The 18,948-nt window shown below is 41.0% G+C and overlaps 1 protein-coding gene across 2 annotated transcripts; it reads right to left on the bottom strand.

Annotated features, from left to right (window-relative positions):
• Positions 1-1,554: 1,554 nt before the first annotated feature.
• MYOZ1 (myozenin 1) lies at positions 1,555-18,439 on the bottom strand. 2 transcript variants are annotated; one of them, XM_074830673.1, is made up of 6 exons: positions 18,283-18,439; positions 16,058-16,159; positions 14,285-14,466; positions 5,474-5,708; positions 2,953-3,112; positions 1,555-2,121 (listed from the first exon to the last, which is right to left on the bottom strand). In XM_074830673.1, exons 2-6 carry the CDS (start codon positions 16,131-16,133, stop codon positions 1,890-1,892), a joined length of 885 nt encoding a protein of 294 aa, XP_074686774.1. In that variant the 5' UTR covers positions 16,134-16,159; positions 18,283-18,439; the 3' UTR covers positions 1,555-1,889. The 2 variants fall into 2 exon arrangements, with proteins under 2 accessions (XP_074686774.1, XP_074686776.1); XM_074830675.1 differs by lacking the exon at positions 16,058-16,159 and having other exon boundaries at positions 18,283-18,435.
• Between the last annotated feature and the right edge of the window lie 509 nt (positions 18,440-18,948).

The raw sequence follows: 18,948 nt of genomic DNA, 5'->3' as shown, positions 1-18,948 counted from the left end.
TTAGTGTCACCTAGTTTTCTCTGAAATTTCCTCTGTCTTGCTGAACTTCTGGCATTCTCTTTGTAGCCTGGGTTCTTGGAATATAGTTAGAATACTTTTCAAACTGGAAATCCATCCCCCTTAATTACAATGCAATTGAAAAAGCTAGATTGATTAAAAATGTTGGAAAACCTAAAGCAACCTTATCTCCAGACAGAGATCAAATACAGAATAAACTAATAGTATAGTAGAATGTGAGAATTTCCCATTTAAATGTCTTTCAATGGTGAAATTTGCATGTATTTATGTAGGCATTAAAAAAGGAAATCGATGGGGGAAATGTATTTTCAACTAATTCATGGATCCATTTTATCCAAAGAAACAAAACAAGTTTCTCTGAGGATTTGTTTTCAACTCAAACTTCAAATACCTTGTAGGAACATGTCAAAAACGACAACCTTTTTCATTTTTGTTGAAATGTTCTTCAGAAGATCAAAGCACCACCTTAATGTTTCTAAGTTTACTCACAGAACTGAGTTATGGATACTTCTTAATCATTTAATAGGGCATATAATAAATGTTCTTTAGCCATTTCAGCAGGAAGGTTAGGAAACTACTTATTCATTACTTCTGCAGCTTGTTATTATTAGCACAATTTTTAAGAGACCTCAGGGTAGCCCTGGCAGTAGCCTTTTGGAGGAGTGTAATAAAGCTAACCTCGTAACTATCCAAACAGAATAAAAATCAAATATATTGTTGCAGGGATTTCTAGCCAAGGAGGAAAAACTCAGTGGAAGCTGTCCCTGTAAATAAGCTGTTTAGCCCTGTTTATAAGAGGAAATGTTTATCTAAAGAAGGGACCAGGACAGATAATTCCAAACCAGTCTCCATGCAGGCTGAGCTAGGGTGTGGTAGTGAAACAGCACTCTTGTATGTTTTATATCAGAGTGCAAATGTTCATGAAACAAGGTATTTCATGTAGAAAAATAGAGTTCTTCATTGGTTTTTCCACAGTGTCTGCCTTTCTTCCTATATGTGTGGCATCAGTAAAACTGTTACAAGAAATGGAATAGACTTTGATGCTGTGCATTTGAGTAAGTAATACACTGTGGCGGGTGTCAAATTATTTCTGTTGTAATGAACAATTTTTCTTTCTTGCTCTGTAACTATGGGCAAGTCATCTCACTTGGGTGTACCTCTGTTCTTTCCTGACCTATTGCCTTCTTGGTCTCTCTGTGTGAAAAAACGCTTAAGCTATCACCTATTTTATACTCTGGAGAACTGGGGGATCTTGGGTGACAGTGAAATACTTTAATGTCTGTTACACTGACAGGATGACTTGTTATTTTATCTCTGATGCTGTTATGATTACCTGTATCATTTCCTCTCAAAGTAATCATTCTTCACCATCAGTTCTGCAGTATTTATCCTAGCCGCCTCGATGTATTACGCGCATCCCCATCAGTCCCCAATCTTTCTTACCATGCTAACAGTCTAGCTGTGAGATTTAAACTTTTGTTATTGCTAATCCCCAAATTGATTCAGCAGCATTTTTTAAAGAGAAAACACAATGGCTTTTTTTCCTCTTGGTGTTTTATTACTTGTTAATATATGACAAAACAGATTTATTATGGAGCAGACAGGCAGCATTTAGCATTGCTAAACAGAAAAACACTTCCTAGTTTTGCCCTTTTATGCCCTGGTGAATAAAAAGCTCCTTTCCCTCAAACTGTTTCTGATATGGATTAACACCACAGCAAAGATAAGTTTAGAACCTGCTAGGAACTTGTCTGGGCTACGGACAAAAGAAAGGAAGGGCTGAGAGAACTAGAGTTGCACTTTTCAGCTCCTCACTATCAACTTGCAAATAGAAAGGGCTGAGAGAAAAAGAAGGCCTCGACGGTGGGGATTTACAGCTCTTCTGTTTCACCACTCCTTGGCACATTGACCTCAATATGGTACTCAGAGGAGTCTCCTGAAGGCATCCAAGGTATTGGGGTTCTGTTGAAGGAGGGTCTGTTGCTGAAATTTTGATTATATATCATGAGAGATTCTGGAAGCAAAGGGCAAATATCAAACTGAGGCACTTTGAAGGTCATCCGTTTGGCTGCTTTCTCATAACCCCCATAAGGCATGGCAGTCCTGGCACAGGGGAATACATGGAGTTAGTGAACAGAGCATAGGTAAACAACGGGATTTAGAAAATAAATAACCAACATTATCGAGACTATAAATGTTACCACTGTTGCAGCTGACTGGCCAACAAACCCTTCCCAAGAACATATATGTATCCATTGCCTATGTACTAAGAAAGATTTAAAAACAAGCCCCCCACACTTCTCCTGTACACTTCCTTCATCCCTGTTGCATCAACCTCCATCAAACCATACACCTTTCACACCTGTTTGTACCCTCTACATGTAGGAGGCAGAGGCTGCATTATTGCAGTGATGAGTGGGATTTGGCTTTGTCCTGGGTACTGATGTCCTGAGGCTATGGAAGTGGGTGGCAAAATTGTATAGAGATGTTAACAGAAAATTGTTGCCGCCCTAGAAATATTTGTAAAACTTTCAGTTCTTTTCAGAAGCAACAGGAAGATCCTGATTCTTATCTGAAGTACTGTGAAGTATATGGCTTCTGATCATAAGTATTTTTCCTGAACTCTTGAACTTTAAATGGCTGCAGCAATAAACAGTGGCAAGCTAAATCTCCCTGGTCAAATGGGGTGAGAAAGAAAGGAAAATAGGATTAAAGTCCTCTTATCCAGCTGTGTAGGTTTTCTGTCCATAAGCTGAATTAAAATCTCTAGCTCTTAATGTAGGCCTCCAAATGTTTCATACCTGGGAGACTGTGTTAAGCAAAATGACATGCAAGTAAAACTTATTTACATTGCACAAGACAGGAGGACTATGGCCAGGATTATTGTGTTTTCTCATGCTAAATAAATGGAACTGAATATCCAAGAAGACTTACCGGTTAAAAGACTTGTAGTGGGGGAAATCAGCTTTGGGACTGTATGACAGTAAGTCAATGGTGAACTGACTTTTGTCCTCAGGGCTGATACCCATTGCTCGTTCCCATGGGGAGATGTAAGTTTTAAATACAGTGATTTTTTTGCCTCCTGACTTTCCATCTGTAAACAGAGGAAGGTAAAACACTCTAGTTAGAAGACACTTATCTACATTGTCTTTCTGTATTCTGACGTTGGAGTTAAGACACCAGCTTTGTTTCCAGATTCTGTAACTCCTAGATCAAGTCTGAGATTTTATGGTTGGATTTCTCTTTCAAAAGACTGAAAAGCAGGTGTACCACAATCTAAGAGCCACTCATCCAGGAATTTGGATTAGAGCATATATTTGAAAGCTAATTTTTCATTCTTCTCTCTGGTCACTCAAATAGAAATCTCTTACCCAAAGAACCAATGTCCTTACCCCATCATCTCTTTCACTACTTCCAGGGAAGATTTAGACAAGGCAAAATGCTATCTAATTTCATAATTTACTTCTCTTCTTTGTCTGATCATAGCAGACATAACCTCTTCACATAAACCTCACCATCATAATCAGATGCAATAAACAAAGCCCTGACTGTAAATTCCAAAATTAGGCTCAAACTTTGAAGTTGGCTCTGACTGACCAAAAACCTTTAACCATCGTATTTCAGGGTCTTGGCAACCCACAACCATCTTTACTAATATTTTCCTCAGTAGTCCATTCTTGAATGTTCTAAAATTGCCATCTCCCTTGTCTCAGTATTTTTATAAGTTGTCATTTTCTTTGTGATTACGTGAACAGATATTCATATTTTCCCCCTCCTGAACCAGAATTTTAGAGACAAGTCTGGCTCAAACACCTCAGGATGGCTAAAAGCAGTCTGAAAATATGATGGTGTATCTTTCTGGAAGTTAAAATCCTGTCAATGACAGAGCTGCACTTTGCTGTTAAGTCAGACATTCAATTGCCAGAAATTTTAGGTTAAATTCTGGCTGCTCCATTAGCAAACGGGCTTAGACAAGGGTTTTAATTGTCTGCCTCTTTTTTTTTTTTTTTTTTTTTTTTTTGCTTTTTTGCTTTTTTTCCTTCCAGTTGTGTATAATACTACCTTGCTAATAAGAGCATTGGTTGTGTATTGATATGTAGCACACTTAAGATTTTCATCCTTCATAAACCTTAAAACTCCTGAGCGATGACTTCTCCTTAGCTTGATTAGGGTAGAAGGGAATAATAGGTTAATGGAGTTAGACATTCTGGTGCTGTCATGGTGCTACAGTTTGTGTAGAAAACATAAATCCTTATGAAGTAAGTGGCAAAGAATGAACACTATTATTCTTATCTGAAACTTTCTTCTTTATCACACCTTCTTCCTTTGTCTTGCTTATTTTCTTCAAACCTTGCCAAATCCTGGGCTTTCCTGGTTTCAGCGAATTGCAGACATGTGCAAGAATCTCATTTTCATTAAAAAAATAAAAGCAACTACCCCCCTCTTTCTGTGTAAAGGCCTCAAACTAAGTAGTTTAGAGGTAAATTGATTGCTAGGTTGAAAATTAAAGGCAGTTGGAATCCATCTCTGCAGTAAAAGCTATGGGATGATATTAATCCTCCCTCTCCCTGCACACAGAACTAAGATAACAATTGAGAAAAATCTCCTATAAGAAGACAGAGAGTCTACACAGATTTCTTTTTCACAGGGATGCCCATAAATGTAAAAGCTGTTTTTGATATAAAATGCACATTCTTCCAGAATGTAAATGAAAAACTTTGGATTTTAAAAGTCACTCATGTGGCCACTTACAACAGCAGTTCCTGGTTCCCAAGCAAATTTGCTTTTTCTTGTAAAATCCCATAGCAACTGTTAAAATAATGACTTCACCTGCTGATTCTCATACAAGAGATTTGGTTCTAGAGGTTTCTGGCCAAACTAAAGAGAGGATAAAATTAAGTAAAGACTAAATTAAATGAAAAATGCTTTTACTTGTAAAGATATTGCTTCAGCAGACCAGTGGTGATTACCAGATAAGTTTTAGAAATATTGCTGTTCCTTCTGAAGATTATCCAAAAATTGCTGTTTATTTAGGTGGAAACTTTGAAATCAGGGCTGATATACTCAGGACTGATGTGTCAGGTCAGACTACTGAGCTAAAGAGCTAATACTACTATCTCCAGTAGTAGTTCAGTGTGAAACCCGTGAAAGGAGAGGGTATGCCATAGTGGCATACTGCTGTATCAACCTCAGGAGTTCAGTAGTCACGTTTCCCATCATTTCTTTGGTCCAGCCAAGGAAGGTATTTCTGCTCCTTGCCTATGATTGAGCAACACAGAAGCATGCAAACAAAACTATCAAGCTAAAGACAGTTCAGCTTTTCTAGAGTTTGCAATGGAACTTAGTTTGGAAGAATTCAGGTTTTAGTCAAATTAATTTACTTGTTTCTAAGAGTAAGGCTGGCACAAGCTCTGATAGCTTTAGCTATTTCTTGTTCTTGCAGAGAGATACTTGCCTTTTCCAGTACCATCACCTCCTTCTCCACCACTTCCAGCCAATTCTCCTGCACGCTCCCCTTCGCTGTCCCTAGGGCCTCCTTTGCTTCCAGGTCTAGGAGGAACAGCGGGATACTGCTGCTTACCGGAGCCATGCTGCCCAGCTGTCACGCCTCCTACCATCCGCCCGTGGGCATAGCCATGAGCATTTTCCCCGTAATGCCCGCCTGGTGGGATGAACTTCTGAAAGTGATCCTAGGGCAGGAGAAAAGAGAGTAGGAATCCTTGTTAGAGGACATGGTCCATTCACATTTGCAGAGTTGGGTCCCAGAACACGAACTCCCGAGTCTTCATGATGTGACCAGTTTTGTGTCTCAGTCACAAAACCAGTGGCAGAACTTTGTATGAGTTACTCTCTATATTCAGTATAGGAGCTGTTGTAGAACAGAAGCAAGGGCAATGGAAGCACACCTTTTAATGGACACCTCATAATCATTTTGTATGATCAGAGTGAGAAGGGAGGGATCTGTGTATTGTGGTCCCAACAGTGATAGGTATGAAATATAGGAGAAAGGGAAAAGAAATACAGCTTTTGCCAAAACAGGTAAAGGTCCAGACAGAGATACATTGGCTAACCTGTGGGAAAGCAAGCTGGACAAGAAATAGGAAGTGGTTTAATGTCAAGGTTAAGATAGCCCAGCAAAGTCAGATTGATTACAGTGTGGGAGCTAAGTGTTACAGGGGCACCAGAACAACAGGGTACCTGTGACAACATAAAAGCCTGGAAGATGACTGCCTATATGTCTGTTTTCCATATATATGAAGGTCTGCATGGGGAGGGGTATTTACATGTTGAGGAAGACTGAAGAGAGAGCAGCCTGGGAAAACATGAAAGACTTCCTGGACACCATGGAAGGAAAATGACAAAAAGGAAGTTTTGTTTGCAGCAATATGTGCATTAACAAACCAAATCTAACTAGCAACAAGGCAAGAAAGAAAGCTGTATCCATAAATAAAATCAAGTTGCTCTTATTTTGCAGGCCATCCACTCTACCCAGTCCAGGCTGGAAGGCACAATCCCTGCAGTACATAGTGAAAGAGCAATCAGTCCGTGCAGGATTTATAGACCCTGTAGTGCCAGCACAAGGTCCTGTCTTTGCACACAGCAATTTAATAAATACTTGTGTGGAACAGAAACTGATATAATATGTTCAGAAAAATGTTTTATGTATTGGTCATAAGTGAGATCAAAGCTTGGCTCCTATCAGATATAAAAAAGTATCTCTTTTGTATTACAGCCCACACAGCTGTATAATACAAGTAACCTGGGTTATACATCACATATGGTCTTTCCTGTCGGACTAGGGGACTGGCTACAGATGTGCAAAGATGTAACAGATACAGCTGAAGTGAATGAATCTGTGGTTCCTCCTGCTGCAATTCTGCTTGTGTAAAATCATCTCAGGCAGTCAATGGGAGACAGAAGTGCCAAACAACCTCAGGGCTGGCTCTCACAGGGTTAAGGGTTTCTCAGGGCTCTTACACCTAGTACAGTTTAGCAAAAAGAAGCTTTCCAGGCTGTAAACAGGCTTCCAAGGCCAGCTGTTCCATCAGCTAAAAATAGATGAGAAGTGAAAACCCCACAAGGCTCAAGGCAGAATTATCTAACCCTCTGCTCCCTGTGTCTCCAGCAACAGTGTCCAGGGTTTCACAGCAGGTCACCAGGCTTCAACGCAGGCAGGCAGCCAGCTGCAGGCTGAAGTGGCAGAGCTGGTGCCCCCAGGGCCTTTAGGGACTGCCTGTCCTTCTCCTAGCTGTAGGGAATTCCCTTTTTAGGAACAGAGGAGATAATGTTTCCCTGAATGTCGGGAAGCACTGAGAGCCGAGAGGATTGTGAGCATTAAGCTGTACACAGGAGCTAGCAGGGCAATCTGTTCAATTATGCATGGGAGCTATATAGCTGTAAAAAGGCAAACTGAAAAAAGGGTATTTTGAGGGCTAGGGGTCAGAATGAGGTTATTCTCAAAATGTGAATATATATGCAAGGTTAATGCTTCTACTGATTTGCTCAGTAATTTCAAAACAGGATTTGCATCTGGTTTCCTTCAAGTTTCACCTGTGCTATATGCCCTTCCTGAGAATTAAATGCTTATTTCTCTTTTCCTCTGGTTACTTACCTGCACTCTTCTGCAAAAAAAATAAAAGTCACAAAACATCAGTATAACATGAACTACAGTAAAAAGAGCTGATTTGATTTTGTGCATAGCAGTATTTGATATGACCAGGAAGGGGCATCATTGTCATCTGGTGTTATTTTAAATTGCAGTATTATCACTAAGCAAGAGTGAAGTTTCTCTGAAACACAAGGTCTGCCTCAGGAAAGCACACCTAAATCTTATTTAGCTGCAAATGGAATTAGTTTGATTGGTCTCAGGCTAGTTCATGATTCTTCATGGACCCACTGGGAAAGCATCCTATGTTCAGCAGACACCTCCATTCAGATAGGAAAGACTTATTTTCCATGCAATACCCCAGTCTACTCACCTGCTAGAATAAAAATGTAATTTTCTTTCATTTTGGCCACCACAATAGATCGTCTTAGCTCAAATTAACAGGAGGCAAAGGCAAATTGATCTTTTTGAAATCTTGAATCTTAGTGGATTCAAATTAGCTCATTCCAAGAGAGCAGAGTTCAGGAATGACAGCCTCAAGCATGAGTCTTGATGTAGTCAAAGCTGGGTAGGTGCAGCTTTGTCCCCAGTACTTACAGCATGCCTCTGGTCAGGGTGTCTGGAGTGAAATACGGCTTATGATTGAGGGGAATGCATGTCTTGGGCCATTGCTAACAGCACGTGGAGCTTTTATATACATGCATATTCACATCACAAAACCAGCCTCTCAGTTAGGGTTGATTGACCCTGTTGGTGGAAGTCCCAGGAGAGAAGCCCAGGAGTGTCAATTGAGAAGGACTATAAATAACCCTCTGTTCCCTCTGGGGGCAGATCACACAGCTTGTCTGTGGTAGCATCTGCACTGCCTGTGTGTTGCTGGAGGTGGTGGATGTTATCAGTCCCTGATCATCCCTAAATCCACTGTAACAAGAGAGCAACTGTGGCAAGTTCATGTGATGTGTAGTCCCCTGGGTTGGCTAAACAAATTTGGCTCATGTCTTTGAAGTCCTTAGTGCTAGCAAGAGCCTGATCCTTCAGGCTGGGTGCCTAGATGGATGAATTCTGAATTCTCTAGAGCTACTGCCTGGGTCTCATGAAAAATAGATAATGAAAGATGATCCAACTAATGGAGCTGAGATCTCTAAGTATCTCAAGGCCCTGACGTCACTGCAGGCAGTCCCCAGGAGGAGACACCGTGTGCTCCCCGTCAGCTCCTTGCTGTGCCCTAAAGAGAATGATTGAGGCCACCAAATGTGTTTCTATTTCCACCTCACTGATAAAGAGCTTCCCAAAGGTTTGATGCCTATGTGGTTACTAACACATCTGAAGTTACTGTGACTGCGTCCTCTCAGTGGCAGCCACTCAAATGCTCCTTAACGGTGGGATGGGAGATTTAAAATTCAGACGCTTGGAGAGTGACATTGACTGCCTGCTGTTTTTGTCAAAGTGTGTGCCTCGGTCCTTAATTTGGAGTTTCATAGCCTTAAACCTATGATTCACTTTAAAAAAAAAAAGATGAAAATAAAAAGTAACATCAGCTGTTAAAGTGTCTTAAGCTATGGTTTTTTAAACATGCTCCCCCAAGAGGAGGGGTTGAGCTTCTGCTTTCTATTTCCAGGTCTACTTCTGACTTGCTGTTTAATCTTAGGCAAATTATTTTTTGCCTCTATGCCTGAATTTAGCCATCTAAATAATGGGAATTTTTATCTCATACTACCCAAAATTATTTATATCTTATTTGTATATTTTATATCTTCCTTGCCGCATTTGCTTTGTGGATGAAAGAAATTGAGTTTCTGAATTTCCATCCAAAGTTTTCTCACAGTGCTCCAACAAACTGCTGTGGAAAATAAAAGGCTCTTCCTCTCTGTCATTCTGCTGTTTCCACACCAGTCACTTGTTGATTAAGAAGGCATCAGATTTCAAGTTCACTCTTACACAGCTTTGGATATAGTTGGGACCTCTAGGTCTTCTGCACCAGACCAACTCCAGCAGAGTAAGGCCCATTTTGTTAGAAAAGTTACATCTCAGCAGGCTCACTCCACTTACGTCGTAACCTGAGACTCTCTGGTATCTCAGCTTGCGGTTATCCTGTAATGTTTGTTCAAGAAGTTTAATATTCCCTGCAGAACAGACTTCCTAGAAAGAATGCTTTTCCTTACATTTTTTGTTTAACCTTACCTCCAATGATCTTGATTGGCATTCTTTTAAGATTGGCATTCTTCTAAGGGGTAAACAGAGCCATCAGTGCACACTTGTGCATTAAACCAAGCAGCTGCATGGTAACATCTCTGTTCCTCTGTCCTTATGCTTTCCTTCACACACTGTATCATGTCTGGCTATTTAACATGTAAGTTCTCTGAGGCAGGTTGGTTGTGTACTTCTGTCTGCTGTGAAGCACCACTTTTGGCACTGTAACATAACCACTTCCATTTTCTTCCTGCCATCTCTGCTTACTCCAAGTTCTTGTTCAGCAGCAAAAGGAATACAAGGTAACTCATGCCGTTATCCAGGAGAACAGTAATCCAATTCTTTAACCCTTTTTCACTTCTTATGTTTTGTTTCACAGTTACTGGCTTGGTTTATCGGAAGAGACCTCTTGACCTGAAGTCCAGCAGAAATTACTTGCCAACACATGTTCAGCTTGTTTTCATACAAGCATTGCCAAGATGTGGAAACTCCATTTATTTTAACTTGTGGGCAGGTCTAAGAAAGTATCAAGATTGGGTTTTTTTGTTTGTGGGCCTGGGGTTTTTTGATGTACTACTGCTGATAATGGTCTACTCAGATATTGGTTTTCCACCTTCTTGATGGTTTTAATTTAAGATCTTGTAGGTAAAGCAGAAAAAGGAAAAAAAAAAAAAAAAAGGCAAATCAAGTCTTTCTATAAACTGTCTCCTGCATGTAACTCAATTAAGGCCACAGGTTTTGACTAGCAGAAAGACTATTTTTAAGGATCCTCACTGGAAGAAAAACAGCACAACATCAACACCCAAAAACCATAACTATGATTTTGTTCTCAGTTTCCACTTGATGACAGCAAGAAGGTCTTACACAGAGGCTCCCAAAGCAGAGGTGGGATCTTGAGAGGAGTTAGGGCAATAATGAGTGGGGCTGTAAGGCTAAGAAATACAGTTTCACATGATCTTGATGGGTTTGAGGCCAAACAAATTTAGCATTATGAAGTGGAAAAAGTCTGTGAACAGCTGATCTATTAATTGCTGAACAGTGAATTGGAATTTAGGACATCCAGAGATAAGACTGAGACCCTCTCTATGATTTTGGGTGATTTGTTAACCTACCTCATGGTTCAGTTTCACCATTAAAAAATAAATGTAGTAATTTCCTTCATGCTATAGTTGGTCAGATGCTATAGTAATAGAGCACATTGCAAGATAGGGTTTCGTCATGTTCTTTAGTCAGTAGTAAACTGCATCTTGCAGCTTCACAGTGAGGTTGATAATATCCTCTGAGACGTGGAGAAAACCACAGTTCCTGCGACAGGATGGTACAGCCTGGTGTGAGAAGAACTCCTTCTGATTTACTAGACAGCTCAGCAGAGCTCAGCTTCTCCAGCACAGCACCAAATGAGGATGTCACATGAACTCTCCCTGTTTGGCAGGGTATCAGCGTGCCAGAAGTGTCAAACTCAGCCCTCCCTAAAAAAATCACCTTGTAATACATATTTGCAAGAGAAGAGGGTCACAATATTAAAAACAGCTATACAGTAGGTAGTGCACTTCATTTTGCTCATGCTGGGAATGGTCAGTCCTTTTGACTGCGGGTTTAGCTATTGTTTGCCTTTAACTGGATGGGTGGAGCCACAGCAGTTGAGAGTGGCAGGTTTTCACTTTTGCATGGAGCTGTCTGACGTTCCTGCACACACAATAGATAATGTTTTCTCCACTGAAAGTAGGGAGAGTGGTCTGATTGTCCAGTGTGGTTGTTTGGCTGTAGAAGAAGGAGAAGAGAAGTAGGAGGGTGGATCAATGACACGTGACTACTGAGATCTTCTCCCTTGTGTGGAAGGTTTATGGCTACAGCACACGCTATTCTGGGTCCCCTCATATAGTTTGGATTTATTTTTAGTAACCTTTCTCTTTGTGTGTTTTTATATTACATTACCCTTCTGTTAAACTTTTTTCTGGGGAAAGAAACAATCTGTACTCCATTCCAGACATTTCTTGCCGTGCTTTGCTAAGTGTGTCCTGAGAATATTCTAAGACAGTTAAGAAATCTATGATATAAAAGCAGAAAACACAGCACCAGCTTTAAATCCCTTCACTGTCCTACAGCCTTAAAGGCACAAGGACTTCTTTGGGATGGGGAGTAAAGGATGTGAAAATTAACTAGGAGGGGGAAGTAACTGGAAGTAACAGTAGGAATTCTTTACTCTGACATTATCTTCCTCCCACAGTTCCCTTTTGTTTAAGCCTTCTTTCCTGCATCTGCCTTTGAGCAGAGCCAGGAGCAAGAAAGGAAAGGAACAGAAGGCTAATCAAATATTGTAATCAAAAGGGCTTTTGATGAAAGTTATTTGGCTCTAAGGTCAGGCACTGTCCTGATAGTTTGGAAGATAACAGGGAGGCCACAGATCTGTTGCCTTTACCTGCCCAAGAGCAACCAGCTCTCCGAGAAGATGGCTCAGTTGCTGCAATCACTCAGCTTTTCTTCTCACTGCTCTGACTGCCAGCAAAGGTGCTAACTCATGCTGGCCGTGGTGATGAGAATAGTTATCTACAGAGGTAGTGGACGCAGCCCGGCAGAGCACACAGGGCAGCCGGCAAATGGTAACAATTATGTTTGCGATCCTGCTGAGCTGGCCCCAAGCGGGCGCTCTAGGGCACACCGAAGTCTTCCTGCACTGACCAATAGAGATTTGTTCTCTGTACCATGAATGTGGAGAAAAGAGCCCTGAAAGTGAATCATGGAGGATTTTAAAGCAGAGTACCAGCTGCTGTTTGGAGACCATGCCATTGTTCTCATATAGCAAAGCCATAAAGAAAATCCTTGGCTTGTTAGGTTCTTGTCTAACCCCGCAGTACATTTCTCCACAGCACAGTATCTTAGTCTTGCTCAAAGAGCTTGGTAGCAGGGGTGTTCTTACAGAATAGAGGGAGAGATTTACTACAGAAAGGGTATGGAGTGAAAGTCAGATGCAGATGAATAAACAAAGTAGGAAAAACATCTAACAAAAAGGAAATTATTGTCATCAGCCTTTGTAATGTCAGTCTTGAAGGGACCCTTAAGGCCTTAAGTGACACGCTTACATTTTTGAAAGGTTGGACTTCACACTTTTTATTCCCTCAGCTTATTATTTTCTCACTCCTCCTCACTGCAACAGATTCTGACATGGATCATGGACAACCTCATATGTTTTAGGAGCTCTGAGATTGCTGAGTATTTACAAAAACAGCTTGTGTTTCTCTAGGATTTTCATCTGAAGAGTCCAAAGTTCAACACACCATTCATTCTCACATCCTTTCTAGGAGATAGCTGACTGAAGAGATGAACTACTTAAAGCACAAAGAGATGAAGAAATGGCCCCAAGTCCAACAACACAACACAAACTAGATATGTTTGCTGTATCTCTGGTCTGTCATTCCTGATCTGTAATCTGACCTACTGTTGTAATTTTAATAACTTTTTTTTTTCAGGCATCTTTCCACATCCTGCTTCCCAAACTGTAATTTTTAGAAGTGAACTACAAAGATTTACTTATTGCTGCTTTTGAAAACATCAGAGGGCTAAAAATTAGCATGTTTTTGTTTGGCAGAACATTTTCTTCAGCTTGAGTTTTATTATTTTGCTTGAGTTTCCTTGGACTGGAAAATAAATTCCATAAAGGGATAAAATGACACCAAATAAATTTTAAAGAACTTCAGAAGACAAGATGCCACATCAAAATGCATATGAACCTGAAACATTTTCTATTTGTTTACTGAACTGCTGACAACCATGTGAAAGAAGAGTTTAATTTGTAAAAGTATATTCAGAAGACTTGACACCAGCAACTAACTGTAGAGAGAAGTACAAAGAATAAACAACAGTACGAACTCATGGGAAAGGGAAAAAAAAAGAATGTCTGAATTATACACCTTATCTGATAGGAAAATACTTTAGAAGAAAACAGATGTAGCTTCCAGCAAATAAACTGAAGATATTCCAGTGCCAGGTTAAAGGTTTCTCTCTGAATTTTTATTTATGGAATTTCTTGCAGAAATGAGCTGAGGACTCTGTCCAGCAGGAAGCATAAAAGTGTATCCTAGGTGGGAGCTGAAGTCAGACCTGGATGGATCATTTCCATCTTGCAAAGAAGAAACGGAATGAGTACAAAAACAATTAGTCCTGCCCTCTGCAGCTCTGAACACCTGCCAAATATGCAGTCCTCCCTCATGACTCAGTACTGAATTTTCTCATGCTTCTGCATGTGTGATACCAACTATTTGCCAAAGGAAACTAATGCTGCTGCCGAAAAGAAATAAAACTTGTGTGTTTATATAATTTTGGCTTTTCCCTGCACTTCTTTGCTTGTAGATCCTTCCCATCCCTTGGCCCCACTTGCCCATGCATATACAGAGAGAGGAGAGCTTGGGCACACTCCATTCCCATTTCCCCTGGGTGTATGGAACAGCTTTTTAGTTTTAATCTCCAACCTACCACAGAATTGTCGGTGAAGGCATCAGGGTTATTCTCATAAATGAACTTCTCCACCCTCAGCTGACGTAATTTGAACATCTTGGATCCTTTGTTAGTGAGGAGAGAAAGCTCTTCTAGCATCACATCTCTGGGGATGCTGATCTTCTTCCCCAGGTTCAGCTTCGACACCTCTTGTGGCATGACTGCAAAACATGAAATGGGATGCTTTAGGAAGTGCTCTGGTCCAAGTCTCTTTTCCATTTCTTCCCAGCATCAGTAGTGGCTTCAAAGCAGCCAAATTTACTCCTAAATTAAGTTTTTAGGAAATAACCTATGCACCAAATTTTTACATTTATGAAACTTTGGATATAGATGGGTGGACTTTACTCTGGATTGCAATCAAGGCAAATCTGCACAGAGATGAGTTGCATAAGGGTGGAGCTAGATGCACATGTCCCACATCTGAAGCATCTCAGTCAGTGCAGCACAATTCCTTAGTACTGCCTCAAAATGCACCACTGCCGTGTCTAGTTACTGCCCTACACTCACCTCCCCTTTGCTGGAATTAGATGAGGCAGTCAGCTCTTTGGATTGGGCTGACATGTAATAAATAAAGCACCCTGGCATGCTTTGGTTTAAACATTATCCTGAAACCATGACAAGATGCAATGTTATTATATCTTTTTATTTGTTTGTTTTAAATAAAATTTTTAAAGGGAAAAGTAGTTGTTCCCTTCAAGTCTTAATATGCTCGTTACTTGATAAGTCCTTTTCCATTTAATTTGGTGGCACCAATTCTCCATCAAGCAATGGATTCAAACATTTTCAGTGTAAAAATCTTGCAGAAATGAAGTAAAAGCTTTTCATTCAGAAACAAGCAACTTTTCCTAGGCTTTCTTTTTTCTGTATTAAGCAAGGTTAAGACCACTTATCCACCTCTACATGTCATTTACAACAGAGAATGAATCTCCATCCTTAAACTGGTATAAAATTGATATAAGCCCATTTTATTAGACATTCTCTGAAGAAATTACTATTTTTTTTATATATAGCACAGGAGAAAATGCCCTTTTAACTGAAAATTGGATTTTTACTTACTTACTTGAATAAAGGATTATGAACAAACAGAAATATATATACCTGTACCCTAGCAAAGAATTTTCTACAGCCCTTTTTGGGGGCTGAAGAAAGGGACAGCACTGAATTATTACTTTTCAAAACTTCTAAAAACCTTCCCCATGGTGTCAAAAGTAAAGAGAAGTATATCACAGTTAATTAAAAGTCACCCTACCTAATACACAGGTATTCTGTAGAAAGAAAAGTATCCCAAGTTATATTCTTCCTGGTGTATTACCCCCTCCAAGAGACTTTGACTTTTTCAACTAATGAGTGCTGGAATCAAAGGAAATCTCTCATATAGAGGAAAAACAAATTAGAGACAAAGGTTGTAAGAGAGAGAACAACACAGAATATAATTAGGCACTGCCATACTGATAGCTGTAAAAGATCATGTTCTCTTTCCATTCACACTGGTGTGCCTCCAAATTAATGCTGCAGGAGAATATGCGTTTATGAAGTGTAATCTAGGTCAACATTTGACCTAAGTGTGTGTGCAATGCTTTTGGACAGTAAATCAGAAAATGTGTGAAAGCTGAGCTTTAGTAACATTTGTGGCTCTGCCTCCTGATATGTTCACTGCATGTCTTGGTCTGGGAATTGAGTCAGACAGAGTGTGAAATTTTAAAGGCTTTGAAATCCAAACAATTCTCACATGTGCAGTTTTGCATATCTTACCTTCGTGTGTCAACTTCCCAATGAGTTTAGTGGACTTTTTCCTTTTAACAGGAGCGGGAGTCCCTGCAAGGGGCATTCCCACAAAGGGTTCTCTGCTTTGCTCTAAACACAAAGGAAATGGAGAATGAAACACTGGAAAGGTATTTCTTGCCACTCTTTTAGTTGTCATCTACAGTTAAGAGATACACAGCCTTCATTTCACACAAAGGTTCTTTTCTATCCCTTCCACATGAAGGAGCTAGCGAATGGTATCATCCCATACAGAATATCATCAGCAAGCCTTTGTGGTGTTCTCTGAAGACTTAGCATTATGACACAAAATATGTCAGCAAATCACAGCAGAAGCATTACCAAGGTGCCATATAGCATTATCATCCAAAACAGGCATTTTGATTGCAACAAGGCAGTCTCCCAGCACCCATGTGTGCCCCAGTGGTACTCTGTTATCATCTTGTGATGCAGTAACAGAATGAAAATTTGCTCTATCATACCATATTATAATACCATGAAGTTATCATTAGATGTTAATATATATTTTTGTATAAAGATTTTGGGTGTGTCCATGAGTTATTTGGGAGCATTTTGAATAATGTGCAAGTTTGGTTTGAATATTTAGACAGACCTATTAAAATTGGAATAGGTATTCAGAAAGCCACTAGACTAAAAGTTCTGAAAAAAAAAAGAAACAAACCAAAACCCTAAGTATTGTCTTTTATGACTGCTACTGTTTTGTTACAGAAGGGCTGGAGGAAGAAGGCACAGGCAAACTTGTTAAAGGAAAAGTTGTTCGCCCAATTTGTTTGAAGTCACTTGCACCTGTATCTTATGCATTGATCTTATTGCCTATTATTTTGGAGGGGGAAGGAGGAGAAGGGGGAGATTTCTTCTGGTACAGTGTTCCCCATCTCTGTCCTCAGATAGGATGAGAGATCTGTACTGAAAAGTCAGGGAAAATTAGGAGAAATCTCAGCAATTCCACTACAGGCAGCTTCTCAGAGCTCTTCTTGGGGGTTATCACACATAATGTAAGTAGGGCAAATGTCTTGCCTTCACTTCAACACTGTCCATGCCCACAAAACAGCATAAGGGGGACAGATCCTCACCTAATGCAGTACAATACAATGAGAAAAGACCCATTGGCTTCAGCAATAGCAATAACTAACCATCTCTGTTCTTGTGCTTCTTTGCACTTTAGTTGCTTAAAATTTCAGAACTGAAGGCATTGAATGTTATATTTTAAAACTAGCAAGCAAATAGCTGGCTCTAGGAGTTTGTACAGTACCCTTGTTGTGACCAAGACATTTTTATCTCCTATGTATTTTGCAGTTTCATTTCACCATTACTCCTTTTGCAACTTGAGTTTCATGCGGTGAGGTGGTAACTGCTAAAAGAAGCCCAGCCACAGCAAATCAGCTCCAATCACATTGGCAGATAGTCTCTTGGATTAGTTTTTCTTTCAGATTTCCAAGCTTTTCTTTTCACTGAGATGTTGCCTGTGTAGTTCACATGATAAAAGAGCCCATCGTGGTGTATTCCCAAAGCAAGCATGAGCAGGTGCAGCCATAAAGCACGCGCTGCACATTCTCCTGGAGCAGCCGGACATCTGCTTGGCTATATAAAAGAAGCAGGCCCGACTTGACAGGAAAGGGGCAATGCTGCCAGGAGGCGGGGGGGGGTGGGAGGTTATGGCCCATCCGATGGGTCACAGGACTGGCGAAACAGAGGGAAATCATCTGTATGCCCCAAACATAGACTCCCTGGGGCAAGGCAGAAAGGGCTGGCCCTGGTGGGGAACTGTGCTCCTCTAGCACACCCCATCCCAAGGAGCAGCGAGGGCAAGTCTGTCCCATTCTGTTGTCCTCTTTTACTAATCCAGCGGGGTTGGGGAGTGGAAAACCTGCTGCATGCAATTGGTCTATCGTAAGGAAAGAGGCAGCAGTCTTTCACTATGGACAAGGTCCAGATCTATGCTGGGGGTATTGCTCTTTCAGCCACCCCACCGCGGGAAGACTGCTGGAGCCTCAGTCCCCATCCTCCCCACTATCCCATACAAGCCAGGGCCACAATTATCCTTTTCTCCTGAGTTCTATCCCTTGGTTCAATTCCTCTGCCTTTTTCTGCATCAGTCTTTGCAGCAGTCATTTCCTTGGTTTTGCTGCAAACCAAACCAGTCTTTACCCTCACCAGCACCTGCTCTAAACTATTTTGCTGCCCGGTCAACTCACCTCAGGCTTGCAGTGCCGGGCTCAGACCAGCTCACGAGCCTGCCCCAGAGCTCGGCAGTGGGCTGCTTCCTCCCAGCCCGTCTTGGGTGCTGCTGGGGAGGCTTGTCCAGCAGCCCTGCTCACCCAGGGTGCCTGGGCGCATGCAAGCTCTGCCCAGCACAAAGTGCTGATGCGAAGTGCTGTGAATTTGACTCCTGAAGGCTGCTCGCACAGGCATCCTGCAGTTATTAATAGCCAATGGCCCAGAGGGCAGAGTCTCGGATAGCACTGCAGCCAGCCCCAAGGAGAGGGGAAAGGAAAAGGTTGCTTTTCAGGCCTCCTGCAGTCACTGCCTCAGTTCCCAGGATGACCAGGCACTCCATAGATGCCTCACTTCTCCCTCCTCTCTGTTCAAATCAACATGCCAATCCCCTTCCTCCTCCTATTGTATTTTAATGCAATTCATAAAACCTTTTCAATATCCTGTTTGCCAGTAGTGCCTCAAAAGCTCTCTTGGGTCTTGCTCTGTTTTACACCTTCCTTCAAATAATACATCAAAAAGCACAGAAGAAGAATTCTAGTCATGAAGCAAAAGGTGGTAGGAAAACCACAAAGTCTAGAAAGCTATTTACAGAGTTTTAGGAAGTAGCTGTGTAATGTGTATGGGGAAACCCAGCAGAATCAAAT

This window comes from Strix aluco, chromosome 7, assembly GCF_031877795.1.
Source record: "Strix aluco isolate bStrAlu1 chromosome 7, bStrAlu1.hap1, whole genome shotgun sequence".
Taxonomy (NCBI): Eukaryota; Metazoa; Chordata; class Aves; order Strigiformes; family Strigidae; genus Strix; species Strix aluco.
The sequence above is the reverse complement of the archived record's forward strand: the minus strand, read 5'-3'. Positions and strand labels throughout refer to the sequence as shown.